The sequence below is a fragment of the Chlamydotis macqueenii genome, chromosome 9, assembly GCF_036417535.1.
Source record: "Chlamydotis macqueenii isolate bChlMac1 chromosome 9, bChlMac1.mat, whole genome shotgun sequence".
Taxonomy (NCBI): domain Eukaryota; kingdom Metazoa; phylum Chordata; class Aves; order Otidiformes; family Otididae; genus Chlamydotis; species Chlamydotis macqueenii.
Genome location: NC_141564.1, coordinates 8,479,240 through 8,506,922, shown reverse-complemented (window position 1 = coordinate 8,506,922; position 27,683 = coordinate 8,479,240). Strand labels below are relative to the sequence as shown.

Sequence of the window (27,683 nt, the reverse complement as noted above, 5' to 3'; positions counted from 1 at the left end):
TGCTGGTGTATTATGTGGATTCTTTTAAAAAATATATATATATTTAGATCATCCTTTTGCAACAGTGTTGCTCTTCATTAAGTACTTGAGCCTTTCATATGTTTTATTTTAAATATATCTTAATGTAAATTAGGAACTGAAAGACTATCCTCCTTGTAGACTTGTCCTTGAGCTCAAGCATAGTTTCTTGTCATTCTTAATATGCTGACCTTGGCTCTCCAGAAGATGGATTCACAGGCTAATGTTAACACTACTGTGTTTTTCTTGTTTAATCCTTAATCCTACTTGAAATTTTCAGTCTTTTCTAAAATGTTGCAAGAATGCTGTACATCATATTGAATTAAGTATATAGATCTCATATTGTTTTTATTACAGGAGTAGCAAATGTGTTTGGTTTATATAAAATGTGTGTAAAGTTTAGCTTATATTCCTTTAGCATGAGACTTTTCATAATACAGCAGTTTATTCTTTCTGCACACTTTGGCTTCTTTCCTTTTATGCTTCCCTATGCCTCTTAAACTGTTGTCTTCTCTCTTTCCTATACATGTCATGATTTCTTACATTCTTTACTTTCTTCTGTTTTTTTTCTCGGTCTTTCCATCTCAAGGAATGTAGGAATGTGGAGGGATTTCCTAAATCTTTGTCATATGTCTACTTCCATGAACTTCCATTCCTAGATTCCTATCACCACTTACTTCTGGTGCATTTTTGCTGCCAAGGGAGTAAGATTTCAACCCTGTTGTTTCTAAGTTCCTAAAGATGGTACACATGTTCACTGGTATGTGTTTTCTTTGCAGTGAGACCAAACTTTGAGGAAGGTGGGACAGCAACAACGGGGAGGAAGCATGAGTTTATACGCTCTGAGAGCGAGAACTGGCGTATCTTCAGGGAGGAACAAAATGGGGAAGATGATGATGGAGGTTGGCGATTGGCTGGGTCACGAAGGGATGGTGAGAGGTGGCGTCCTCACAGTCCAGGTGAGAGGAGATATGGAGAAAGACACAGCCATGGTTACAGGCAATGTTTGGTTTGGGTTATTTTTTTGTTTTGTTTTGTTTTTCTTTTTTTTTGGATAGCACTGTTTCTCTATGTCTGTAATGCTGAGGGGAGAGAAGTTACCTACATTAGGTAGCATATCTAAGGCTGCGGAGTGATGCTGACACTAAACCATTCAGATTGTTGGCCTCTTTCTAGTTTTCCAAATGTGTTGCAATGCCAAGTCTCAAAATACATTGCTCTATCCATCTTGTAATTAGTTACAGGATGTCTTGTCTCACTAAATTCCACGTATCTGTCTGGTGTCACTCTCTCCTTCCCTGGCCTGACAAAGCCACTCTGGTTCACTTGCTTTCCAGCATCGCATTGTCATAGTTGCAGGAGAAATACAAAGCAGAGCTTATTTGAGTAGTATGATTGAAACATATCTGTTTTTTTTTTTCTTTGTTTGTTTGTTTTGTTTGTTTTTTTTTTTTTTTCTTCCTTATACTTGGAAAATACCTTGCTAGCCAGTCATACCCACGTCGGATCTTGGGTTTGGGTGTCTTTTGGCTGCAGAAGGCCTCTGGGGAACCAAGGGACGATTATGGCTCTTCCTCTTGTTACATCTTCATAGGGAAGCAAAGAAATCATGGCACATTTTTGGGGCTGAGGTGGATGACTTCTTTTCTTCAATTAAGAAAAGTCACACTTGCTTTTAAAATTAGTCTATCAGCCTTTTCAGCATCCCAGAGGACTTTTGGGACTATAGTGATTGCGAGCAACCCTTATCTCTGTTACTAACCCTCTCCACAGCTACATATTACTCTGCCCTCAAACAACTGATAGCTTGTACTAAAATTTAGCAGTGAGCCAGAGGCTAGATTTATTATCAGATGTTTTCTATTTAGAGCAGGGCTAAGGGGCAAGTTTTGAAGAATGTCATTTTCTTTTCCCCAATGTTTGATCAGATTGTTCATTAAACACTGCTGCTTTGTTGTGTGGTTCAGATTATATCAGGCCAGCTACGATAGTACCTCATGATGATCAGATGCAGCGTGATACTTAGGAGTGTTTTGCAAGTACAAGCCTGCATGCTTTAGCTTAAAAGGAAGCATAGACCTCGAAGTTCAGAAGTTCATTCATGTCTTGAACTTTTTTGGAAGATATTCTGAGGAAGGTTTTGAAAATTCATCTTCTGTCATAGGAAGTATTACTGCTTATTGGAATTTTTGCTGTAGTAGACAACTAACTTAACTTCACTTACAGATTAGTTTTAACAGGTATCATAAAAAGCCTGTTCTTAGATGTCTATGAATCTGCAGAGAAGTTGCTAATTTGAAGACAGGCTGAACTGACAGCTGTGTTGTACTAGTGTCTCAGCTTTGGTCAGAGCTGTATTTGAGTTCTGTTAGTAGTGGCCACAGGACCATCAAAATGGTTTAAATCACATTATTGCTTTAAACAATGAGTTTAACTCAAATTGGCGTGGCTTAAACTGCTTTTTTGTACTTATTCTGCTGTTAGGTAATAGTACTAATCATGTGTCCTGCTAAAAATAGAGAAATATCTTCAGAATGCTGTCATCATTTGTTTAGCTGGACCTTCCTTTGACTTGGCTCTACATACTCTCTAGTAGACTGCTTGCTGCTTGTGTGGGGTTTGTTGTTTTGTTTTTTTTTTTTTGTTTGGGGTTTTTTTTGTTTGTTTTTTTTTTTCTTTTGGGTGAGATAAATTTATAAGAACATAGCAGTTGTCAGGCTTGAGTTTATCTTCTGTTGTTAGGCAAAGAGTACTTTGATTCCCACAGACCATTGTTTTTCCAGCTTTTTAATTCCTCTTGCTCCTTCAGCTGTGTTTACTGAAGGATGGCTGACCTAAATCTGCTCATTTGGTGCTTTTTTTTTTTAATAGGCTCAAGAGGATGGACTGCTTCTGCTGAAGCAGTCTTGTGCCCTTAGGTATAGTTTCCCAGATTCTGTGGTCTAATTTATTGTAGCTGAAGTTAACTCCCTTGACATGGTTGAAGGGAACTGTTATGTGTCCATGCTGTGTTTAAACTGTTCTCCTCACACATGGCTGTGCCTCATATGAAGTGAGGGATCTTCTGAGCACTACTGGTACTAAAGTGAAGAAGCAAATTGGTCAGACTACTCCTTAAAATAGACAAGCCTGATGCTTTTTCCCTTCTACTTAATTCAGAAGGATATAACCTTGTCTGGTTTTGCAGCATGAAAACTGTCTGGATTGCATCACTGGACTCTTCCAGTCAGAGTTTATGGGATTTTCTAATTTTTCTACCACTATCTGCACACAGGGACTAGAAGTCTGAAAAGACATCTTTCCTTGGCTTATAAAATGGAAAAGTTATTTTCCTAGTTGTTCTGAATAAATGCGGTACCACGACTATTGTAGATGTGAAATATGATCTTCAGACTGGGTTAACTATCTCTAAGAAGAATGTGACTATAGCCTTAAATTAACTGGCTGCTTCAAAGTTCTCTGAATTTTTTTTTGTTTGTTTGGGTTTTTTTAGCCATCTTTTTATGACTGTTTACCTAAAAAGCCCCTTCTTTTTGTTGTTCCAGTTCTTGCATTCATATAGTGATTGCCCTTTAAATTTGCAGAGCAAGTCCATTTTATCAGATATGTATACAAACATTTTTTGGTCTCAAAATTGGTGAATGTTGTGTCGATGTTTTTGGTTTTGTTTATTGTTATTAAGTCATCCTTAAGGAATAGCATTCATCTGTTCTTGCCTAAAATTTCTCTTACATGATTTTGTCTTTGCTTAAGCACTCTATTAAGATTTTTTTTTAAAATTTTTTTTCCCCCCGACCAGCGCTTTAGAGAGACCTTAGCCTGTAATCTCATATGAAGATTTTTTGCTTCCTACTTGTTTTGAAACACTTTTCAAATTATCTTGGTTTGCGCTGTTTTCAGAATCAACTGTTGTGAATCAAGTAGATTTCTTATTTTTGGGACTTCGTGCTTCTTGAATATTTTAAAGCAGCTAAAGTATGTTCAAGAATCTTGCTTTAAAATTGAGCAAAATAAAAATTAGGTTCATATACAATATATGCCAAAAAAGTAATATGTGTACTATTTGTTTGTCTTTTTGTTTAGTATTTTGTATTGTTGTAGTGTAAACTGGAAATTTCTTTTCTGAATTAGAGAATATAACTTTTAAGAGATAAATAGCTATTAATAATTGAGACTAAAGTGTGCTTGGATTTCCTGGAGCAGCTAGTAGTCCATTCTTTCCCCTATAATTTCACCTTAAATTGCAAGGGATAAATTTTGCTAAAAATTATTTCTTTTAACTTGGAATCTTGATCATATAACTAGTGCCTAATGATACTACAGGACTGAATTTAAAGCTGTGTTTGTGTCCTAGCTGTTGGTTAAAAAACTTTAGGTAAGAATTTAAGAATTGTCTTTACTTTTGGCTTGCTTTAGAGATTGATATCCCTGTACTTCACACCCGAGTTGCTCGCTATATTCTAATTAGGGCTTTTATAAACTGTTGTTGTTATTTAAAAACAAGAGCATTTGTCTGCTCCACTTATCTCTTCCTTTCTGCCTGTCCACCTAGCTCTGAAAATGTGTGGACTATAAAAGGAGATTGTGTGACTAAATATTTGCAAGCAGACTACATGGTAAACAAAATCTCTTTAAGTTCTTACTTTGAAGATACCTGGAATTAACAAAATGCTTAGAATTCACCTTCAGAATCCATATATACAGTGGACAATATTTGAAAGTTGCTGCTTAATGGCAAGATACTCCTTTTCTTTCCCTCATCCTTTAAGATTCCTGTTCATAGATGGATTGTACCCTGTAGGGGCTTTCTGAATTTCCATCATTGTTTGTCATCTTTTCACCGACCCCTTCACCCTTCCGAGTAAGCTACTGCCCCAGGGACTGTCTTGTAAAGTTACTTCCCCCCACCCTAAACAGCCCTTGTTCTGCAGGCTGGCGAGAACACATGGAGCGACGGCGGAGGTTTGAATTCGATTTCCGGGAACGAGATGATGAACGGGGTTATCGACGAGTACGGTGTGGGAGTGGCAGCATGGATGACGACAGGGACAGTCTCCCTGAGTGGTGCTTAGAAGATGCAGAAGAAGAAATGGGAACATTTGACTCATCTGGAGCATTTCTCTCTTTAAAGGTGAAAAGCTGGCTTGGGCTCTTTGTTCATTTTGAGCAAATGTCCTGTTATATCAAGTGGGTTATGGATTATTATATTGATTTTGTAGAAGGTGCAGAAGGAGCCGATCCCTGAGGAACAAGAGATGGACTTCCGACCTGTGGAGGAAGGGGAAGAAAGATCTGACTCTGAAGGGAGCCACAATGAAGAAGCCAAAGATCATGAAAAGACCACCAAGAAAGAGGGGGAGAAAACAGATAGAGTAGTGGCAGGTAAGAGAGACTTCTCACGCATCTGTTCTATGCTGCAGTGCAGAATTTCCATTAATTCAGTTACGTAGAACCATGCAATGTTACAGAAGCAGTGGAAGAAGCAGTCCAAACATCTTCACCGGCTGCCAGGTCAGATACCCCACCAAAATCCCAGCCTCCAGACCTACTGCAGACGAGCCTATTTGAAAGGAAGGAAGAGTCTCTGCCAGAAAGAACAGAAAAAACAGAAGATAAAGAAAATCGAACGGAGAGTACACCACCAGCCAAAATGTCCAACAGAGGGGAAGGTAATGAACTTGATAGATAAATTTAGTAAGTTTCCATTACTCATTGTGATTAGTCTTGGTCTCTTTTAAGAGGCAAGAACTGGATTATGGCGATGAAAAGCCAGAATTCACCAACTGGTCTGTAAATAAAGGATTTTTGGATATGCTGTCTCAAATGCTTGCAGTGCACTGGTACTTCACATAGCAACATAGTCTAGAGAAACTCGAGCTTGTTGTTGGTGTGCCTCATTGTGGCAGAGCAGATTAATAATGGATAAATGTATGTGACTAGGGAACAGGATATGTTGAAATGTGCTGAGTTCTGCACTGTTAAAACTAAACTGTTTGTTCCTTGAAGTTAGGTTGGGTGTCTGTGCTGTAAACAGTAGCAATGTGCAGTCATACATACAGGAAGATCTGAAAATACTTCCGCTTTGGTGCTAATTTTGAGCTGTTGAATGTTTTCTACAATAAGTTCCTAAAAGTATTTTTCAATTATATTAAAGATAATGAACTAATTTTAACATTTTTCTTTAGATTTGGCTTCTGTTGCTCAACCTTTGCCGCAGATTTCTACAGACACAGCTTCTCCTGCTCATCTTTCTCCTCCTGTTTCCAATTCAAATCCTGCTCTGCGGCCAGTTCAGACACCTGTCACAGCTGCTCCAGGCATGGGCAACATTCCCACTGACCCAGATGATGAAGAGGGCCTCAAACACCTAGAGCAGGTAAAATTTCTCAAATTCCTTTGTGGTTGACAATTGTGAGACTGGAGAAATCTGGAATACAAAAAAAAAAAAATGAAGCTTATAAAAACAGAAATGCAGTTGAAACTTTGCACTGTACACTGAATGTATACAGTAAGTATGTATACTTTACAATGTACACTGAAAGCTACTTTTCCTCCCTCCGTTACTTTTTTGGAGAACAATTCAAGCCTATGTAGTGTTTTTCTGAATAAGGGTACTACACCCAGTGTTAAAGAGCTAAGAGATTCTAGTGCTCATGATCACTGTCAAGTAGTCTTACCATTTATTTTGAGAAACCATAAAACAGTGTGCCCAATATGTATTTAAAAAAAACCCCAAACCAAACAGAACAAAAAAAAAAAAAAACGAAGCACAGACTGTGTTCATGAAAGTTTAGTGACTCCTGGGATTTAGAGCATTTTTCACGCTAGTTCTCCCATACCTGTTTTATCTTTCACCATGATACTGTGCGGTACCTTCTTGGCAAGTTGTTCTAAAGCTTTCCTTGAGCAGGTGAACTGTGCTTGTTCAGGATTCTGACAAGGTGGTAGACTGAGCTCTGAGTTAGTGGTCCAGTTACACTAGTCCTTGAGTTGCCTATAATTCCTGGTATGCTCTTGAGCACTGGGTAGTACAAGGTGGTTGTATCTGGTCCACTCATTTTCAAATCTGTAAGCACACATCTAACTCTTGTATTCCTTGCTGCTTTTGATGTCTCCTGCAGCAGGCAGAGAAAATGGTGGCATACCTGCAGGACAGTGCCCTTGATGATGAAAGACTAGCAGCAAAAATTCAAGAGCACAGAGCAAAGGGTTCCTCTATGCCATTGTTCCATGAAGCCATGCAGAAATGGTACTACAAAGATCCACAAGGAGAAATTCAGGGTAGGTCTGTGCCCTTTACACTTCCTCTTTTGTTTTACAGAACTGTTAAAAAGCTCGTCACAAAATTACCGCCAACAGATACTGATGCTTGTTTTTACAAAAGCAGCACAGGGAATTTACCACTCCAGAATTAGGTTTTGAAAATGGGTCCTTCTACCCATCGCTGCCAGCATTAGCTCAGCATGCCTCTCAAAATTATGCTTTATTGTGACTAAGGTTTGCCATCACTTCATGTTTCTGTAAATTGAGGCTAGACTAAAACCTGTTTCTCATGTCCATAGTTACTCAGATTTCCGGACAATAGTGGAAACAAAACAAGAATGTGACCATTCAGTATCTAGTTGAAGAATCCATGAGAAGTGCTGAAGTCAGTTTTCTAGGCTCAGCCTGAAGACATTGAGTATTCAGGGAAGGGTAATTTGTTTAGAATCTAGAGCAAAGAGAAAACAAGTTTTCATAAGCTCACACATAATCTCAATTTAAATTGTATTTGCAACCAGTGCTTTATTAGTTTATATAATACCAACTGTTTCATGCTTGCGGCTTTTGCTTAAGAAATCTCATATTTTTTGCAATGCAAGTAGGAACAGGCCTTTTGTTGGATCTTTGCTTTTGGAAGGTACTTTTCTTTTGGAGGTCTCAGGGCTGTTTTAGCAGCTGCTTAGCTGCCTCCTAAAAATGCAATTAAGCTGTGTGTTCCTTATTTGCTGTACTTCACTAAGTAGAAGTTTCTAACACAGTTTAGTGTGAATGACTTCCTCAGCTATGAGCTCTAGATAGGATTTTTGTGGGTGTTATTTGTGAGATCTTTGCCAGTCTCTTGTCTGTGGGTATTAGACGTCTTGAGAGTGTTTTTCTCTCCCCTTAAGTTTAAAGGATGTTAACCATTAAGTATTTTATTTGCTCAGTGTGCTTCAAACTGTATCTTAGTCGCTGCTGGGTGTTTCTCACTCAGTGATGGTCTAACACATTTTCATTGGAGTAAGTACTTCCTTGAATGTGACCTTCAGAAATAAACACTCCCACTTAATTTTTTTCTTGGGGTACATCTTGTGGTTTGGTATTCTCTGGGAGGAATTACCTTCTGAAGATACTTTTACAGAGAAGGCAAGAATTACTAAACGTTCTTGCTTTTTCAGAAAGTATTTTTGCAAAAAAAAAAAAAGTATTTACATGGTTCTTACTCTATTAAATAACCTATTTTTTGTTTTAATACTGGCTTTTTGTCCATTTGGATATGTGAATTTAGTGTAGGAGTCCTCCTTTGAAGGGAGTGACTGAACTCTTTCTCAGGAGAAAGAAAAAGCATACCTTTCTGAAGAAGGAAAAGAGAAACTGATTTCCTCATTACCTTAGAAAATGTAATCTTGCACTCAGAGGTGGATCTGCTTGTCTGCTAAGTGCCAGAAGCAAAACTTCAATAAAACATACCAATTCCTCTGATTTGAAGGCAAGAGTTGAGACAGGCTAAGATTGTTTAGTTATCTGTGCTGTATATGTGGGGAAAGTAGTGCTTGTGGTTTTAGCACTGTCAGCTAGCGGGTACTGCTGAGGTCCAAAGTGGAAGTTGCAGCTGTTGTCAACCTGATGCAGAGCCTGAAGTACTGAGCTTTGCTGGAAGGTAGGATGTGTATTAGCTGGACCCAAGCTCCACACCACTGTAGCTGCTTGGCTTTTGTCTCAGAGCTCACTTGTCTCCCTCCAGCGTATGGTAAAAGCAGTCATGCACTTGTCAATAAAGACTATCCGGGGGAATGCTGTAGCCACTGTAAAGCTCTAGATACCTGCATTGACACTCCAACCTTGAATGTATTTTCTGTCCAGACAAGTGGATGAGACAGAAATGCCTTTGCTAGATACAGTGTTACTTTAACAAGCACCATGCTCTTTGTTCAGCTTGGCCTTACTTCCCCTTCCCTGCCATGTCTATTGGTTGCTGTTATTTCAGGTCCTTTCAGTAATCAGGAGATGGCAGAGTGGTTCCAGGCTGGATACTTCACCATGTCGCTGTTGGTTAAAAGAGCTTGTGATGAGACTTTTCAGCCGCTGGGAGACATCATGAAAATGTGGGGCAGGGTTCCTTTCACTCCAGGTCCAGCACCGCTTCCACATCTGGTAATTATGTGGCAGTTACAGTATTCAAATAGTCCTGTAACAAATGGAAATGGAATTATTTACATGTCAACTGCTCTGTCTTGGAATTGCAGATGTTCTGAGCACCAAAGTTGACTCCTGTGTTAAATTACCTTTTTAAGAGGGGGAAAGATGCTCTATTTAAAAATGTTTCTTTGGCCGTGTCTGTGGCTGGAAGACGGTCTGTGACGCATACAAGTGCTATGTATTTCACAGTCACTATACTGCAGGCTTTGTAAATGTTGATCTCTGTCTAGGTATTTTTCTGTTGTCTTTGTCTTTTCAGTTCAGAATGCAACTTTTACATTGCTTGCATTTGCAATATACTACTACTGTTATTGTGTTTGTTATTAAAATAGAATGTTTTATTCTTAAACATAGGGTGAACTGGACCAAGAGCGGCTGACCAGACAACAAGAGCTGGCACTGATCCAAATGCAGCACCTCCAGTATCAGCATCTTTTAATACAGTAAGGCTGCCAGTCCCAGAGATCTTCCAATGGATGTGTTCTGCTCTGCATTTTTAAGCATCTGGGTTCAGCTTCTTGTCATTGTTTTCTTGGGTAACGGGGCTGGGAGTGCTTCACCTCCAACAGCAGTAGCCTGCTTCCACAAACACCAGGGGCTCAGTAGTCTACAAGATAGGGACAGAACATGGCTGCCTCAGGCACACTTTTCAGAGTCTTTTTTCATGTCATGCATATCTGCTTTGGTGAGACCTGCTATATAGGTAGCTGTTATGGTCTTACTGAATCTCAGCTATCTTTGTAATGCAGTTTGGATGTTTAGGAGTCAAGAGAAGGCTACAGGTCTTTTGAACTGGAGATGGAAAAGGCAGAACTTAATTTTGGTCGTCTTGCTCAGCTTTTTGATGATCAGTGAAAGGTAGCTGCTGGAGAAAGCAGTTTCTCGTTCATTTTTGCCAAAGTTGTCAGTTGTTGAGTTCTGGCCAGTTCTTAGGAACTTGTTTTGTAGGAGCTTGGAGAAAAGAAAGCAATCAGTTAATACTACTCATTCAAGGGGTCCTGAAAGCATGTGCCATGATTATGATTTTTGAATACTGATTGTCACCTTATGATTTGATAAGGCAAGAGCCTGCCCCTGTACTAGGAGATGCCTTGACATACTGGGGAGGAGAATGATTTGTGTAGCTGGGCAGTCATCAAAGCCAGATTAATTCGTGCAATCTCTGTAATTTATAGAAAAAGGGAAGTAGTGTTGCACGGCTCACAAGAGAAACATTGGACAGCCATAACCAGTTGATGTAGTTGAGCTTGAAGGGAAACTTGTTTGCGCTCACATGGGCTGGTTTGTTGTATTCTTGTATCTTAATCCTTTCCAAGGCCCTGTTCTGTGGTTTCTTGTAGTACTTAGCATGTGTGTTGTAGAGGTCAGTGGGCATTAGTCCTGGAGGATGAATCTATGCACAACTTCTGCATCTTTGGCATTATATAAATAAGCAAGTGAACAAATACCAGTGGTTCTCTGCTTCTCTTTTGAAGACAACAATATGCACAGGTGCTGGCTCAGCAGCAAAAGGCAGCAGTCTCATCCCAGCAGCAGCAGCAGCTTGCTATTCTCTTGCAACAGTTCCAGGCCCTGAAGATGAGGTGAGTTAGCCCCGACTTGAACTGACTACCGTTCTTCCTATACTCTAACTTCTATATAATAATTATAATCTTGTCAGTGGTCCATCCTATTCAAGTTTGCTCATGTTTGAGCGTTACGTATTTTAAAGATTGTGTGAATATGAAACAGTTGCAGGATGTCGAATGCTTCTTCATACGTGTAGCCTTAACTTCAGAGAACATTCATGAAAACCAGGAAGAAAACTTGATAGTTGAAATCATACCTTTTTGATAGATCTGTTATGCTGGCAACAGAACAGATTAGTCAACTGAGTTCTGCAGTACTAGATGCTTGTTCCTCATACAAGCCTGTAAGCAGCAAATGGAAAACTGTAGCAGTAGCTGGCTTAGCCCTTGACTTGGCAGCAGAGATGAGATGAGCCACAACTCTGCCAACAAGTAGTATTGTCCGCATCGTATTTTGATTTTAAATAGAAGTGTGCAAGGAAAGGAGTATGTTACAAATTACTGAATCTCATGCATGTTCAGAGTGCTCCTCTCCCTGGAAATGGCATGTTGACTCTTCCTGTTGGTATTACAGAATATCTGAACAGAACATGATGCCACCTGTCACAAGGTCTGTGTCAGTGCCGGACACTGGCTCAATATGGGAACTTCAGTCAGCTTCACAACCTACAGGTAAGGTGCTTAGCATGTGTCAGATCTGTTGAGAAAAGTTCATGGATTGAAAGCCAGCATTTTTGAGATGATCACTCCCTTTTTTACACTAGCAGAAAATATTTCTGCATTGGTATTTTTTTAACTGGTTCAGGCTACTTTGCGTAGCAGTTCAAAATGAATTTGAGGACTGTGAAGCATATGGTAATATTTCCTATGGTTATGGGAAGTCTTGATCCAAAGCGGTTGAATGTTATAATATAAAGATGTTCTGCTCTGATGGGAAGAGTTTGAGTAGCTGGTTCTTGTGTAGAATTTGGTAGGAAACCCAGCTTAGCTTCAATAATGGACAAGCCTTGTGGTACAGGAAGATAAGGTGACCCTCTGCTAAGACTAATATATATTATCATTATTTTAGTTCATAAACCGTAGTAACAGTGTACACAAGATTTTCCCCTTTCAATTGTATTTTGTTGATGTGCTTATTTTTGCTTGTCAATGTTTGTTTTTCTTCACTATCTAGTCTGGGAAGGAAGCAGTGTCTGGGATCTCCCCATTGATACTGCAACTCAGGGACCAGCTCTAGAACAACTTCAGCAGCTTGAGAAGGCCAAAGCTGCAAAGGTCAGAAACTATTTTGTACTGTAAGAAGTTGGGATTGCTGTTCTGCGATGTAACTGTGTTTCTTGAGCCAATGGAAGACAATTAGCTCTTCAATCTTCAGGCCACTCTGTTCAATTTTGATTAGATTTTCATGGGAAACACCATAAAGAGAATACAGGTTATAGAAACCATTTATGAAATCCTTGTGGACTGCTGTTTGGAAATAATTGCTGTGGAGGTACTACTGACCTCTAAAGTAGTGGTTATACTTTTTACACTTGTGACTAAAAATTCTTCACTAGCCACCTCTCTTTCCAAATGGGATTGTCATCAGCTGTCATGCCAAACCCTGAGTAGGAGTAGGTAGTCATTCTCTTAGTCCTTGCATCTTTTCACCAGAATTGGGTTAGGGAATTATAAGAGTCCTGTTTGTCAGGGTTGTTTCACACTTACTCTGGTATTAAATTATTTTTGTAAGTTTGAACCTATATGATTCCATACATTTCCTGAAACTGATTATTTTACAATGACTGCAAAGCAACTTGCTACTAGCTTCTAAAGTCAGAGGTTATATTAAGGAGCTGATTTAGAAAGAGTGACTAGAGAACTGGTGTGTGTTACAGAACAGAAATTGTCAGAAATTGTTACAGACTATTTCAGGAATCTGACCCCAGTAGGCAGGCAGCTGGTAGGTGAAATTAAAATTAATGGAAAGCATCTGTCAGAGGCTTCCATTTCTTATGTTGTTACTATAAACTCAGCAGAGTTGCCCTAAGAAATGGTGTAGGAATACGTTACCTGCATCTGAGTATAGTTTTATGTGAATTGTAGCTAGAGCAAGAGAGGAGAGAAGTGGAAATGAGGGCCAAACGAGAGGAAGAGGAGAGGAAAAGGCAGGAGGAGCTTCGGAGGCAACAAGAAGAACTACTTAGGAGGCAGCAGGAAGATGAGAGGAAACGACGGGAAGAAGAAGAACTGGCCCGCAGGAAGCAAGTGAGTTTCCTCAACGTAGTTAATCTCTAATTTCAATACTTTATAAAACTCACTTTAAGAATCCTGTGGGGTCTAATTAATCTTTGGTAGGTGTGTATGAACACAGTTCTAATATTTTTCATGTGAGTATATGAAATTATTATTCTTCGGTTCTTGATTTGAAGTTTAAGAGCCCAAATTGCAATCTGAGAAATGGGCTTTGGTTCATTTCAAGACAGGTTCCTGCTTGTGAGATGAGAGGCTTTATTCCATGTGGAATATTCTCTCCCAGCTTCTTAGTGTCAATATTAGACTTCAGTTAGTTGCCCAGTTACTATACGTTTAATCGTTATTCACCACTTATGCAGTCTAGTGTTTTGATAAGGGTATGTTCTGTAGTAGACTGGAGCTTGAGCAATTGTTTCAAATTAATAAAATGTAGAGGGCTATGGTGGAAAAAAAATGTAAAATTTAAGTTATTTCCCCCCCCCCTTTTTTTTCTTTTTAACTTAGTAATTTTTTTTAATAAATTATCTGCATTATGTCAACTTTATTTTCTTGAGTTGATATTTGGGAAAGGAAGGGATGCTGTTTGAACAGGCAGATTGGTTAAAATGAATGATGTGATCTGTATTGCAGTAGGAGACTGAATGTAGGAGCTGTAGTATGGTCTTAATTGCACAAGAACACAACGTGGAGACATTAGATTGACGTTCCTAGCATTTACTTCTGAATTCTGTATGGAAGAAAGATTAATTGTTCCTTAAGTGTCGTAGGAGGGAAAGACAGTGAAAGTTATAGTTTTCATTCTGCACGTGAAGGATAAGGGCAAACACATTGTTGAGCTAAGGAGTTAATTGATAAAGGAGTCACTAAGGAGTTAGTTAATAAATGCCCTGTAAAGTAGCACATAAATAATAGGTAAAAGTAATATATAGTTTTATCCTTTATAATGTTTTCTATGTGCTTAGGTAGGCAGTTGTAAAGAACACTTCCTGATTTAAGAATCAGACATTTCTGAGGAAGCCTTTAGAATCTTTGGTTTTATTTGTACATTAGTCAAAGACCTCCAGTCACTCAGTGTTTGGGTTTTGTCACTGAAGATCTATTTTAATAGACTTTAATAGTGTCATATGTAGTTAGCTTTCATGCTATCTTTTAGGAATCAAGTCTATAAATAAATGACTCCTTGCTTTAATGTATCTGCTTTGTGTACAGCAAGTCATTATGGTATACAGTGGAAAAGCATACTTTGCTCGACTTCAATCTTTACTGTAGCACTAAAGCAATAATATACTCAAAAGTTTAACTTGTGAGTTAGATTGCTTTAGATCTGTTCTAATAGTAACTAATTTTTCAACTGATCACCTGGTAACTCAATGTGTTTCATCGGTGGTGGCTTCAAATAAATAGACTTGGGTTGTTTCTTTTCATACTAACAGTTTTGCTACTGTGTATAACTTATTAGAAATGTTAATTAAATTCCAAAGTTTCTTGCCCACTTTGGATTTGCACAGTAAACAATCTGACTCTGCCTTTCTGAGATGTTATGGGAAATAATTATTTGCAAGGAGGAACCAGAATGCGGTTGAAAAGTGGTAACAGCAAGTATCTTAGTTCATTACTAATGGAATAATTGCCACAATGCTTAATTCTGAATAGTAATGTCTTGAAAAGGTAACAACGAGTTTAAGCACTTCTCTGGAAAGAGATAATATAATTGTATTCTGTATTTCAAAGAAAAAACAAAACTGGTCTAATATTTGAATCTGACTTCTGTACGGGAAGGCATTGTAGAATCAGGGATGAACTGATTTATTAGCATGGATTTATACAGAGGAGATGATGCTTAACAAATTTGATTAACTTCTTTTGAGGAGATGACAGTGAGAGCTGAGAGGGGTGAAGCAGTAGACTTAATCTGCCTGGACTTCAGGAAGGCTTTTGATGTAATACTGCATAAAAGACTAGTATATAAGGTTAGTAAATATGCTGTTGATGGTGAATTCTAAATAAAAAAAAAAGTAACTAAAAGAAATTCAATTCTGTAGGATGAAATGTCATACCAAATGTTGAATCCAGTTCTGTTCATAGCTTTCATCTACTTGCACTGTAGAATTGCAAAGAGTAATGCCAGCTTGTGCAGCTCCTGTATTTCTCTTTTGTTTCTGGTCTGATATCTTCTGTTTTGTAATGATTTCTCACTTTCAGGAACAAAATTTGAGGTTTAATAATTAGCTAATAATTGTTTTCTCTGAATTATATCTTTAGTGTTCCCTTTAAAGTACCTCATTCAAAGATGAGATCCACAAAATGAAAAGATTTGTGATGAGACTTGCTTGCTACTTAAGGATTTTCTGCAATATTATACGTACTTTAAAAGATCTGAAATAAGTTGTCTGTACAGCAAGATATATTGAAAACAATTATTACAAAAGATGCTAAAGAATATTGAGATTCTCTTGGAGCAGGAAGCTGTGACTATGGGAGCAGTCAGAGCCAAAGGAATGAGTCTGTTTACCGTAGAAGTCAGCGGCAGAAAGCTGGAGAGCTTTGAATGTGTTTGGTCACATGCTCAAACAAAACCATTGAATAAGAAGAAGATACAGAAGTAAATATTAGGACAATCTTTTCTGTAGCTGAGGAGAGTAGAAAAAAGAATTACATCAGCTATGTGGTTCCTAGCTTTTTATAATCTTAGACTTTTTCCTCAAGTTGGTACAATACTGCTCATCTTTACTTCTCTAGGGGAGATAATTCTTTTTTTTATAATTGTTATCATTCAACAGTGTCTCTCCTGGCATGCCCAAGCAAGACAGAGATCCCTACAGCTTCATTAATGACAATTGTAGCCTCATTTCCCAAAGGGAAAGTAGGGCAGAGATGTCAATGAACTGCTCTCGTATAGGAGGATTTGGTGATTTTGTCCATCTCTCTTAGGTACTAGGTATTATTTCAATGACTAGTGCTGAACGTCCCCCCAGCCTGACTGGCGGCTAGGCGTCCTGAGCTGAGATCTTGGTGTGTGGTCTCTGGTCAAACAAAACAGACTGGCACACCTCCAGCCCCCTCAGTAGACTTTCCAGCAAGAGAAACAACAAGCAGAAACTTTTCAGCATTTGAATTGGGCCACTTGGTTGTTGTGACTTGACTGCATGTGTCCAGTTAATTCATTTACAGGCCCAAGTAACAAAATGGTCTAGGTGCTCTGTGCTTGAAGTTTTTGTGAATATGACAAACCAAGGACTTGATTAATGAGATGATGATTCACAGGCTACTCTTATGTCCAGCTAGTGGAAGAAAAACTTGCAGCACTTAATTTTAACACTAAACCACTGAAGTCATATACAGGAAGATGAATTACTTCATGGCTTGCAGCCAGCAGCTCTTCAGTGCCATAGGACTGCTTATTAAAAATGTGTTGTCTACTGGGCAGTGATACTGTAGACATCTGAAGTTAGCCATTGTCAGAGAGAAACTTGGTCCAGTTGTTCAGTGAACTGTATTTCAATTTATCTGTGCTGTGTGTATATGAAGTTTTGGTGTCAGATTTGGTAAAAGAGTCTTAAATTTCAGAATTAATTTCCTTGATATACCAGAGTTCAAAATTTATGTCCATGCTGCACAATTAGTCTCCATTCATCCTATGAATAATGTACTGCTTATAAAAGAAACCTTGTAAAGGTAGAATTGCACAGTACTAATTGTTCAAAAGTAAAACATATTTATGAAAGCTTAAAGTTCTTGTCCAAAAAATAGGATCTTTGGGTTGAGCTAGTAGGGTAAGTTAGAAAGTAGAGAGAAGAATAGGAGAGATGAAAAGCAGAGCAGCCTTAACACGGTTGCTGGGCTTAAAAAATCAGAAAAGGCTGCAAAAAACAAGGCTATTTTATACTAAGGATACTTAGTATATTTTATTCTAAGGATACTTAATATACTCCTCTTCAACAATATGCAGGAGGCTGGTTGTGCCCTATTCCTCCAAAAAGCAAGTAGCAGAATGCAAAAGTTTCTGTTTATATTGCTCTTTAGAGCAGTAGAAAAGGCTGCTGATGATTATTTTTTAATTGAGTTAGTAATTCTGCTACTTCAAAAGCAAAACAATTTATTGGAAGCTATGTAAATAATTTAGGGATAGCCCAAAATCAAATCCTCAAGAGACCTTTCGTCACCCATGATATTTAATTACATAGTATAGGAATAGCCCAGTCAAAACCCTTTTATGAAATTCTACGTTTCTGGGACTTACGGTGTCCTTAAGTGCACTGAGCTTCTTGAGCTTATTTCTGCTGTCTGGAGATCTAGTTTGAGTTTTGTAGTGCACTTGAGTAGTCAGTGTTTAGAAACTCCTTTAAGTAGGAAAAGCTTCTGACTTACAGCTGACACCGAAAAAAAATGAATTGTTAATGCCCACAGATTACAATATGTAATGTTCAGGTACAGTTAGTACATTCTGCAAAGAGGAGTCTCACCCTTTTTTATTCTCAACATCATTGATAAATTAATTATTTTAATTAAAAAAGAAATACATGAAATAATTGCCTATGTATGAGATGCACAGTGCATCAAAAACGTGTTAACATGTGAGTTTATGGTGTTTAATATAGTTGTTTTGGTAGTGCTTAGCTTGAGCTACAGAGCTTTTCTTGAGGCCATTTATCTGGCCAGACCTTGTTGTAGTCTGTGTTCTGATGCAGTTCACCAATAAAATGGCATTTATAGATTGACATTTTGTTCCCAACTCTAGGAGGAAGCCCTGAGGCGACAACGAGAGCAGGAAATTGCACTAAGGCGGCAGCGGGAGGAAGAGGAGCGGCAACAACAGGAGGAAGCACTTAGAAGACTGGAAGAGAGAAGAAGAGAAGAGGAGGAAAGACGGCAGCGAGAGGAGTTAATTCGTAAACAGGTGAAAAATAGCTAGAGGGATCTAATATATTTAATTGTTGAGGCTACCAGAATGAACAAGCTTTGAAACTTGCATCCGTGCCTGAGATACCATCAGTTTTAGTGGAGGAAGGCAAAGCTTGTAGACAGTATCAAGTGAATGAAAAATAGGTTGTTTTACTGTATCCTGATTTCAGACAAAATAGTTGGAATCCAGTCTGCCCTTTGGAAAAGAGATTTGTGTTGAATGAGTATTTTCTTTCATGTTTGAGCTTTAAGATGACTTTGCAGCATGGTATTTCTACTCCTTTCTTCAAAATAAAGGCAAAGTACAGTGTCAGAATAATAATTTGTTTTGAATTGTCACTCTCTGAGCCTTTGCTACAGAATTGTTCTCTTCAACATCATCTGAGATGATAAGTTTTGCTTGTCTTTCTGTACTATGCCAAGACTATACCCACTATCAGAGTCTCAGCTTTTTTTCTTCCCTTTTCTTATCTTACTATTAGCAAGTTTTTTTTTTTCCCTTGGGGTCAGCTTTAGAAGTCCATATTGGGGAATTTGAGCTTCCAGTCCCCTAATTGATACTGTCACAGTCCCTAAATCTAATCTTGAAACACCATTGGCTTCACATTAACTTCCAGGACCATTTCGGAGTTGCCGGATATTATTGAACCTTCTTTTTCAGGGCCATCCTTTACAAGACATTCATAACCATTTCTGTCCCACCACAGTCATCTGCTTTGTTAGCAGAAGTATCTTTTCCTTAACAAATCTAGTGTTCAGTAACAACAGTAAACATCATCTTTGTCATCTGTTTTCCTCTTTCATGTGAACACCACCTCTCCCTTTATTCCTGTCAAGTTTTATTCCATTAAACGTATAGCAGTACTTGACTGTAAGTTGTATAAGCAGATAGAATCTCAGACTTGAAAGGTACATAACTCCTAGAAGGAAAGTGGTGTGAAATTAGCTAGCTTGAACTAGGGAAATGTCATTCTCCTCCAAGTTCCTTGGTGGAGCAATGTGAAACTTATAATTTGAGGTGATATAGATTATATTATTGGGCTTTCTTGTCTGAGCAGTGTAACGCTAGATGAACAACCTAAATGGCACTGATTACAGATATAAAGGCCTCTCTGTTCTGTCAGGATCTCAATACCACAGAGTAGGAGTAATTTAGCTTTTCTAAGTCTACTTAGACTTTACTTTTCTCTATGTCCTGGAAAGGAAGAGGAGGCTGCCAAGTGGGCACGTGAAGAGGAGGAAGCTCAACGGCGACTTGAAGAAAGTCGGCTACGCATGGAAGAAGAGGCAGCCAGACAGCGGCTCGAAGAAGAAGAGCGAAAGCGCAAGGAGCTGGAACTCCAGCGCCAGAAAGAAATAATGAGACAGAGGCAGCAGCAGCAGGAGGCTTTACGACGGCTGCAACAACAGCAGCAACAACAGCAACTTGCACAGATGAAGGTAATGTGTTTCTACAGTTTAACTTCCTCCTTCAGTTCAGTGTAGTAAGTAAAACTACAACTGGATTCAGGGTTGTCTAGACTAGCTTGAACAGAGCAGGGAGGGATGAAATATCTGGAGCAGGAAGAGGGTAAGTAGTTGACTTTGGAAGTGATGGGAGAAACAAGGGGAAGGTAAATTAAAAAAAAAAAAGGTTCAGATTGTAGAAATGTACTGGAAAGGGATTTGCAGATGGGTACAGATGTTTATTCTGCTGCAATGAACAAGGGCCAGTGCAAAGTTTCTAAAGCTTGGAGTTTCTGAAGATTTTTGAAACAAAATTTATTGCTGTTTTTCAGGCAGTTGTGTTACCTTATTCTTGATACACTGCATGTTTGACACTGTGATACATCAGAGGGCAGTTAAAGAAACGGAGTTTATACTTTGAGTGTACTTTTAATAAATTATAGCATTTTATACTTTCCAGTGTTGTTTTTTTTTTTAAGTTTAAAGTTGGCCTTCCTTTTCCCCTGTGCTGTGGGCTTATACTGATTTTTTTTCATGAGTATACTTCAGCAGTATTCTTCGAAACATTTTGTAATCCCTAATGATGTGGGTTTTTTGCCCAGCTCCCTTCATCTTCAACATGGGGTCAGCAATCAAATTCAGGAGCTTGCCAGTCCCAGACCACACTGTCATTGGCAGAAATCCAAAAGTTAGAAGAAGAACGAGAACGGCAGCTTCGAGAAGAGGTAAATACACTAACAGAGTGTCACTGGTTAGAGTGGACTCAACTGTGTGACTGCTTAACTGTCAATTAACTGATTAGAAGGAACAGTGAGGATGAGAAATCTTTTCTTGGAATAGCTTAAGTCAGGTAAAAACCTATCTTTCAAGCATAGGTTCAATAAGTACTTGTTTGAAAGTTTTTATAGCTTCTTACTATAAATATCTCGAGAGGAAGGGAAACTGTACCCTTTTCTTTTAATCCTAGGAGTATTACATGTTCACAAACCAGTAAAAAATTATTTCACATCTATGCTGTAATTTGTTTGCAGATATACACAGGACCAGGGCATTTTAAGGGGCAGAGGGGCAAGTGGTGGTAGGAGAGAAAGTATTCCTCCAAGACCCCAAATGCTTAACTGGCAGCAATCATAATGAGCCAAATTTATTCTGTCATAGGCTATTGAGCAATTTGTATTTACTAGTTAGTTAACGTCTCTCCCTTTTTGGAGGAACCGTAACAGCTCAAAACATACTAGGTTAGCCAGACTCCTGCAGAAGAGAGTGAAATCAGTTTAAAACCGGTTTCCTAGCTAGGCTTTTGAATTGTAATGATCTTCTGAAAGTACAGACAAGCACTTTTTTTTCTTGCATGCAACAGCAAAGGCGTCAGCAGCGTGAGCTAATGAAGGCCCTCCAGCAGCAGCAACAGCAGCAGCAGCAAAAATTGTCAGGCTGGGGTAATGTCACCAAACCAACAGGCACCACCAAGTCCCTGCTGGAGATACAGCAGGAAGAGGCAAGGCAGATGCAGAAACAGCAGCAACAGCAGCACCAGCAGCCGAACAGAGTCAGAAATACTACAGTACGTACGGTATTTATCTCCTCAGTATGTAGAGGGAAACAGTACATGACAGTTCTCCATGTCTCTTCATTACTGTTCTGCCAGGTCTGGTGCTAATAACCAGGATCTCTTTGTTATGTTTCAACAGCACTCTAACCTGCACACCAGCATTGGGAATTCAGTGTGGGGCTCCCTAAACACTAATCCCAGCAACCAGTGGGCATCTGACCTAGTCAGTAGCATCTGGAGTAATGCTGATACCAAAAACTCAAACATGGGTTTCTGGGATGATGCAGTGAAGGAAGTGGGACCTCGTAACTCGACCAATAAAAACAAAAGCAATGCCAGCCTCAGGTAGGAATTGGGGAAGGAGCTTTTGCAAAGAAAAGGCTACCACTCCTGAGATGATCACTTAATAGTTATAACATCTTCATGTGTGTTTCCTTTTTTTTCTGTGTCACTCAGGATCTGGTTTGACAACAAAAATAGCTAATAGGTGACCATTCACAGTTTATTTTGTCATCTGCTTGGAAAATTAGTTGGTTCTTAAACAGTGTTTGCATCTTGTAAACTAGTAAGTCTTGTAACACTGTACTGTATACTATGCTGTTGATAAATCTGGTAATTTATAATGATTTGTTTTCTTTTTCTCAGTAAATCTGTAGGTATTACAAGTAGACAAAATAAGAAGGTGGAAGAAGAGGAGAAGCTGTTGAAATTGTTCCAGGGGGTTAATAAAGCCCAGGATGGATTCACTCAGTGGTGTGAACAGATGCTTCATGCACTCAACACAGCCAACAACTTAGATGGTAAGATGTGGGGAGCAGTGTAAATAATCCACTGTGAGAAACGGTATCCAGTTTGTTTCCTGATCAGATAGTTCTGAGGGAAAGTAATGACATCAAAGTAATGTTTTTTATGCAGTCAGGAAAATGGCATCATTAAGTAGTGGCCCAAAGAATGGGCTGCGTCATCTTCTCCATAGTTTTTGTTGGGTTAACTATAGCAAATCAGTGGGGCCTCAAAACAGTTTTAAAATCTGCCACCCTGTGCTCTGCTGAGGATTTTGGTGGTCATAGAAGCATTATTAGGCAGATAGATGAGGATCCAGTTCACTTTTAAGTGCAGGCCAAATTATCATATGCCTCTGTGCAAAGCATTTTTTGGTGTGAAACTGGTTTTTACTAGTTCTGCTGGAGGGCACATAGAAGAACTCCCAGTCCAGGATCACAAACTGATACCTTCTTGTAGCGAAACACTGCAGGCTTCCTACTGCCTCCAGTGTGTGGACCTGTGCAAATCCTTGTGCTCCAGAATTTGCATGCTGCAAAGTTGTGGTTCTGTGGGACCCGTGAACCTAACTGGGGTACCAGTGCTGCCCCAAGAGCCAGGATCATGCCTCCCAATTGGAGTGTCACAGCTTCCCTCCTCTTAGAGGAGAGATAGAGAAGTAACTTGTTGGCCCCATCTGTGATCTACTAACTAGCTGCATCTGGTGTCTGAGGAGAGGCTGTGGCCCTGCAGTGCCATCGTGGATTGTGCTTCCACAGTGAGCTTCCATGCTTCCAAGGGTACTTTGTGCTGCAGGTGGCAGCCTGTGGTCCTGCTGTCTTCCTGGCTTGCGATTTGCTTTGTCCTTCTCCATGTTAAAATAAAACTCAGTGCAACAAAGTGAATCTAAGGAAGAAAAGGTGGTAAAGATGACTTGCAGGTGAGCTAGGTGTTGAACTTCAGGTGCTTGCAGGTCAGGTCAGCCACTGTGGAGTGTGATCAACCAAAAAGAGACTGTACTGATGACAGCGCTGAGGAGAGCATTTTCCATTTGGGCCTGTCATTAAGTTTGAACTTTAAATCTGGCAGTGGCTAAAGCTGATGGACTAATGTACTCTTAGGACTGTCAGTTTATTTTTCCTTTCCTTTCGTTGCATTAGCTAGCTTGCTTACCCGTGCTTTGACTAGAGTAGATGAAGGGCATTATAGGGCTTGACTGTAGGGACCCTAGAAGGGCAGGCTGTTTGTGTTGCTACTAGATTAGTAAATATTTGAAACAGAAGTCCAAAGTTTGTGTTTATTGCATGCATGTGTTCACACATCAACACTCATTCCCTCATGGTCTGCCTTCTTCTTGCAGTTCCCACATTTGTTTCTTTCCTGAAGGAAGTGGAGTCTCCCTATGAGGTCCATGATTACATCAGAGCCTATCTTGGAGATACTCCTGAGGCCAAGGAGTTTGCCAAGCAGTTTCTTGAGCGCCGTGCCAAACAGAAAGCCAGTCAGCAGCGGCAACAGCAGCAGCAACAGGTAAATCTGACTTGTTGCGCTCCTTAGGAGTGTATAGAGATTATATTTGAGTCTGAAGAGTCTGCATTTCTGCTAGATTGGTAGGAGGACGAGCAGGATTTTGCAGGTCATGTGAAATGCAGAGAATAAAGCAGATTTCACATATTTACTGCAGAATCAAGTTTCCTTTATAGCTAACGGTTGCGGCCAACTGTAGATCAAATAGTGTCTTAGCATACTGATCCAGGATATGCTTTAAACAGGTGAGGTAAATTTGTCAGATGGATGCATCAGTGGCTGGTTCTGCCACACATGATGTAGAAGGTGCTTTGGGCTCTCTGAAATGTTTTCAATATAAATAAACAAAACTTAGTTGCACTTTATAATCTTGTACTTGCTTTGTCTTCTAGGATTCAGTGTGGGGGATGAACCACAGTTCGCTACATTCGGTCTTTCAGACCAATCAGAGCAACAACCAGCAATCCAATTTTGAGGCTGTGCAGAGCGGGAAGAAAAAGAAGAAACAGAAAATGGTTCGTGCAGATCCCAGCTTGTTAGGTCAGTTTTAACTTTTAGAAGTTAGTGTTTAACTTGGGAAAAGCCTTGTGGAGTGTAGAATTCTTGTTAACCTTAAATGGGGATATTGAATTTGAACAGAAGTTTAAGTATCTTTAGAATTTGTTTCAGTATTAGAATTTTAAAAAACATCAAATAATATATCAATTTAATGGAAAACTTTTGTCACACTTTCCCTCATGAAAAGGCCTCTTCAGTACTTAGTTATTACCTGGAAACCTTTGAGTAGTTCAGGAATGTCAGTTAAACTGCCTTTCCTCTTTTGAGTTGACCTATGCCTGTTTTATTGTGTTAATGATAATTAAGTCTTTTTTGACAAGCACGTTTTCTGTTTCTTCATGAGGAACAGCTTCTTGAGGCTTGCTTTTACTCCTTCCTACCTCTTTGTGTGAGGTAACCACCCTAGTCAGAAAAGATGGCACAAATCTTATGAAAAAAAGATGAAAAGTAGTCACAAGTTTTCAGCTGGAGGGAGTGGAGATACTGACATCATTAATAGTCCTTTTTTCCTCCATTTTCTCTACATTAATTTTTATGTGAGGACAGTAGTAAACCAGCCTCTATAGCACCGATGGAAAAATTTCTTTAAAGTGGCCTTTAAGATAAAGGGCATCATGTAAGTACATGAATAGTGAGCGTTGTGGGATGTAATGCATTGCTGTCATATTCTTGTGGAATAAATGCGACCACGTTTATGCTGTGTGTGATGAACAGGAAACTAGGGCACCACACTAAGCCGGTATTTGTTGTGCTGGTGCTACTCAGCTGGTAACTTGTTTAAAGCAGCCTGGTATTAAACACCTAGGAGTCACTGCTTTTTTAAGGCTCTGACAGAGCCCTGCCTTTGTTTTTTATCTTCCCTCCTTGTTCTCAACAAAATCAATACTTTTCAATTAAATTCTGCATTGAAGCATACAGAACTCCTCAGTGTAATGCTGACTTATGCCACCCCTAGATGCTAATCCAGCGTGTCTGGTCTGGGTCTTCAGTTAAATAGTTAAAACCTGCTCATGTCCTGAAGAAGAAATCTCTAAATACAATTAAGAAGTTGCAACTGTAAGAGAACTAGCACATGCAGCTTTTTAAAAATCAGTACACTCTATTAGAAAATAATTCCAAAACCTTTTAGGTAACATACTGCCACGAGAGGGAGCCAGAACAATTTTCTTAAACCTACTGAACAGAGCACTTTTTATCTGTTAAAGATAATAGCCATGAAAAGCGGTTTGTTTTGTAGCACAGAGCAAGCGTACATAGCAGTCTCAAGACAAAGAAATGTCAGGTTTGTGTTTAGTAGCCTTACATAGGAAAAATATTTTTTTTCTCATGCTCCATATGGCCTTGGTGCAACCATAAACACTGGATTTCAGCAGGAAAGTTGCATATGTTATATTGAATTTTTTCCTTGTAGAAAATTCTTCTGCTTTTTCTCACACTTTTCTCATGTGCGTCATGCACTTGGCACTTACAGTTAAAAGATTGGGTAGAAGTTTAGGTGCATCTTGAGCCATCTGCGTAGCCCTATATAACTGTACATTTTCATCTGTACCCCTGAAATAGGAGATTGTAAAAAAAAAAAAAAAAGCGTGGAAATACACATTTTGTGAACTCAGAATCCAAGTGCAGAATCATGCTCAACATTTCAGGGCGTGTGGGCTATTCTATCCCTTACAGTCTATATACACGTACCTATGAAATCTAGTGGTAATTCTGTGTATTTCTGCACCTTGGACCATGTAAGGGCAGTGTTGACAGGCACGTCCATGTACCAGTTGACTCAAACGTGCTCCCTTCCAAGATGTTGCTGAGCCACATCGCCGTTGTGCCTCATACTAGGTCTGCAGATGACATCTTTTAAATGAAAGTTGAAAACAGACTTCTAGTGATCTGTTTTTAAAGACAAAGTGATACTTACCTAAATGTACAATTGGTTATCTGTGATTTATTAAGGAAATGAATCCAAATTGGGTAATTATATCCCTAGCCTTACTGATTTTCCCCCTGAGTTTTAGTTTGATATGTATTATTCACTTTCTCTTAAACATACTACTGCGTGTAACAGATGCATTGCATCAAATACAGTATACTACATCCAGATTTTAAACACAACTCCTCCTTGGTTTACAGGGTTTTCAGTGAATGCCTCATCAGAGCGGCTCAATATGGGAGAAATAGAGACTTTGGAAGACTACTGAGCATGTGCAAATCAACTGGCTTTCCCTGCATCTGTTAACCATGGATTCTCCATTTTGGACACAGTACCCTCCACCATGCGTTCTTCTTTGCCTCGCAGTGAATCACAGAATCATCTCAGGCTGCTTCCTCTAGCCCCAGCAAACCCTTTCTGCCCAGGACTGCACAGGCATTGTTCCTACCGTCAGCCTAGAGTCACGTGGACTTTGTTCAGAGTCCTGGGAGGGTGGGAGATAGGATTCGTTCACAACAAGGCTGATTTGGGCAGCAAGCTTTCACTGTGCTGTGATTTCTTCTGCTGACATACCTGGAAAAAAATCAATTGGGATTCTGCAAACCATTGCTTCCCTCTCCTGGTTACTCTTACCACATCCAACACGTGCAGTCATGGAGAGAGAGAGTTTGTGGTTAACAGATGTTGGTCAAAACCAAAACGCCACACAGATACTGACTTCCGCGCTCCATCAGGGCAAGAGGTGCTCTCCCAAGCCAGGAGTTGCATTCATAAGCTAACTTTAGAACTGGTAACAGCAGGAGAGGGGCGGTGGCGGGCGCAGTTTAGCTTGGGTTGGTTTGACGTTGCACACCCCCTGCCAGCCCTTCTCAGCACATTATTTTTGGAGGGAAAGCTCGAGTCTGTCTTCATTAGGTGGTGATGCTGAAGCTGGTGGAATTCCCCGTCGGCATACTCCAGCCTTCCCGGACAAGTGGGGACTTCTGCTCTGGGGGAAAAAAGAGGGGTGGCATCTCTTCTTTCAGGTTGAATTTGTCCCTTAAATGCTACCTTTGGAGAGTTAGGACCAGTTTATTTTGAGCTCTTTTCCTGGAAATTTGTCTCGTTTAAGAGACAGTCGGGTCTTTACTGTGTGGATCTTTAGTCTTCGGTGAGGGTGAACACTGGCTTTCCGATATGTACCCCAGCAGTCCTAGCTAGTTGTCATTTCAAGCAGTGCTTAGGTTAATGAGCAGAGATGCCCTTTTATCATGAAGAGAGACTGTGGAGGGCGAAGCTACGTGCAATGATGGCCCTGCTTATCTTCTACATCTTAAACTGCTTCACACACCTTTACTGGAATCCATAATGTTGCAGTATTTATGGAATCGTAACCTTCCTCTCGCACCGAAAGATTAACACCGCCTCCCCTTCTCCACCCACCCACCTGCACACACCACAAAAGAAAGAAAGCGAAAACTGCCAAATGCACTTAGTTTCAACCCCCTGGTCCCATCTCCTGTTCCCAGAGGGTTATAACCTGGCAAGGGAGATACGCTACAGTTTTGGTGGAGTTGTATAAAGGTGTCTGTCTTTCTGTCATCACTGCCTAAAGAAAACAGTTCGAGTTACTCAAGAGCAGTTTGGCTTTGGATTTTATTTCGTTTGGTTTATTCATTTTCTTTTTTGGGGTCACCTTCCCCTCCTCCTCCTCTCTCTTCCCCCTGCCCTCAAACATGTACAGTAACTATACAGAGACTGCTGCAGA

At 39.6% G+C, this 27,683-nt stretch overlaps 1 protein-coding gene across 12 annotated transcripts in view; it reads left to right on the top strand.

Moving 5' to 3' along the window:
- The window catches only part of GIGYF2 (GRB10 interacting GYF protein 2), a 75,986-nt gene extending 48,435 nt beyond the window's left edge, over positions 1–27,551 (top strand). For 4 of the 12 annotated variants that reach the window (XM_086754666.1, XM_086754656.1, XM_086754657.1 and 1 more), the window contains 22 exons: positions 798–977; positions 4,950–5,149; positions 5,238–5,400; positions 5,487–5,687; positions 6,204–6,394; positions 7,140–7,299; positions 9,248–9,414; positions 9,814–9,902; positions 10,935–11,042; positions 11,602–11,699; positions 12,202–12,302; positions 13,113–13,274; positions 15,131–15,232; positions 18,001–18,159; positions 19,368–19,604; positions 20,213–20,335; positions 20,971–21,183; positions 21,302–21,507; positions 21,808–21,962; positions 23,285–23,454; positions 23,844–23,991; positions 26,137–27,551. In XM_086754666.1, coding sequence (XP_086610792.1) covers positions 798–977; positions 4,950–5,149; positions 5,238–5,400; positions 5,487–5,687; positions 6,204–6,394; positions 7,140–7,299; positions 9,248–9,414; positions 9,814–9,902; positions 10,935–11,042; positions 11,602–11,699; positions 12,202–12,302; positions 13,113–13,274; positions 15,131–15,232; positions 18,001–18,159; positions 19,368–19,604; positions 20,213–20,335; positions 20,971–21,183; positions 21,302–21,507; positions 21,808–21,962; positions 23,285–23,454; positions 23,844–23,991; positions 26,137–26,204 — 3,401 coding nt within the window. In that variant the 3' untranslated portion in view covers positions 26,205–27,551. The remainder of the gene's footprint in view (positions 1–797; positions 978–4,949; positions 5,150–5,237; positions 5,401–5,486; positions 5,688–6,203; positions 6,395–7,139; positions 7,300–9,247; positions 9,415–9,813; positions 9,903–10,934; positions 11,043–11,601; positions 11,700–12,201; positions 12,303–13,112; positions 13,275–15,130; positions 15,233–18,000; positions 18,160–19,367; positions 19,605–20,212; positions 20,336–20,970; positions 21,184–21,301; positions 21,508–21,807; positions 21,963–23,284; positions 23,455–23,843; positions 23,992–26,136) is intronic. The other 8 variants (XM_086754659.1, XM_086754658.1, XM_086754660.1 and 5 more) reach the window with 8 other exon arrangements.
- The last annotated feature ends 132 nt before the right edge of the window (positions 27,552–27,683 follow it).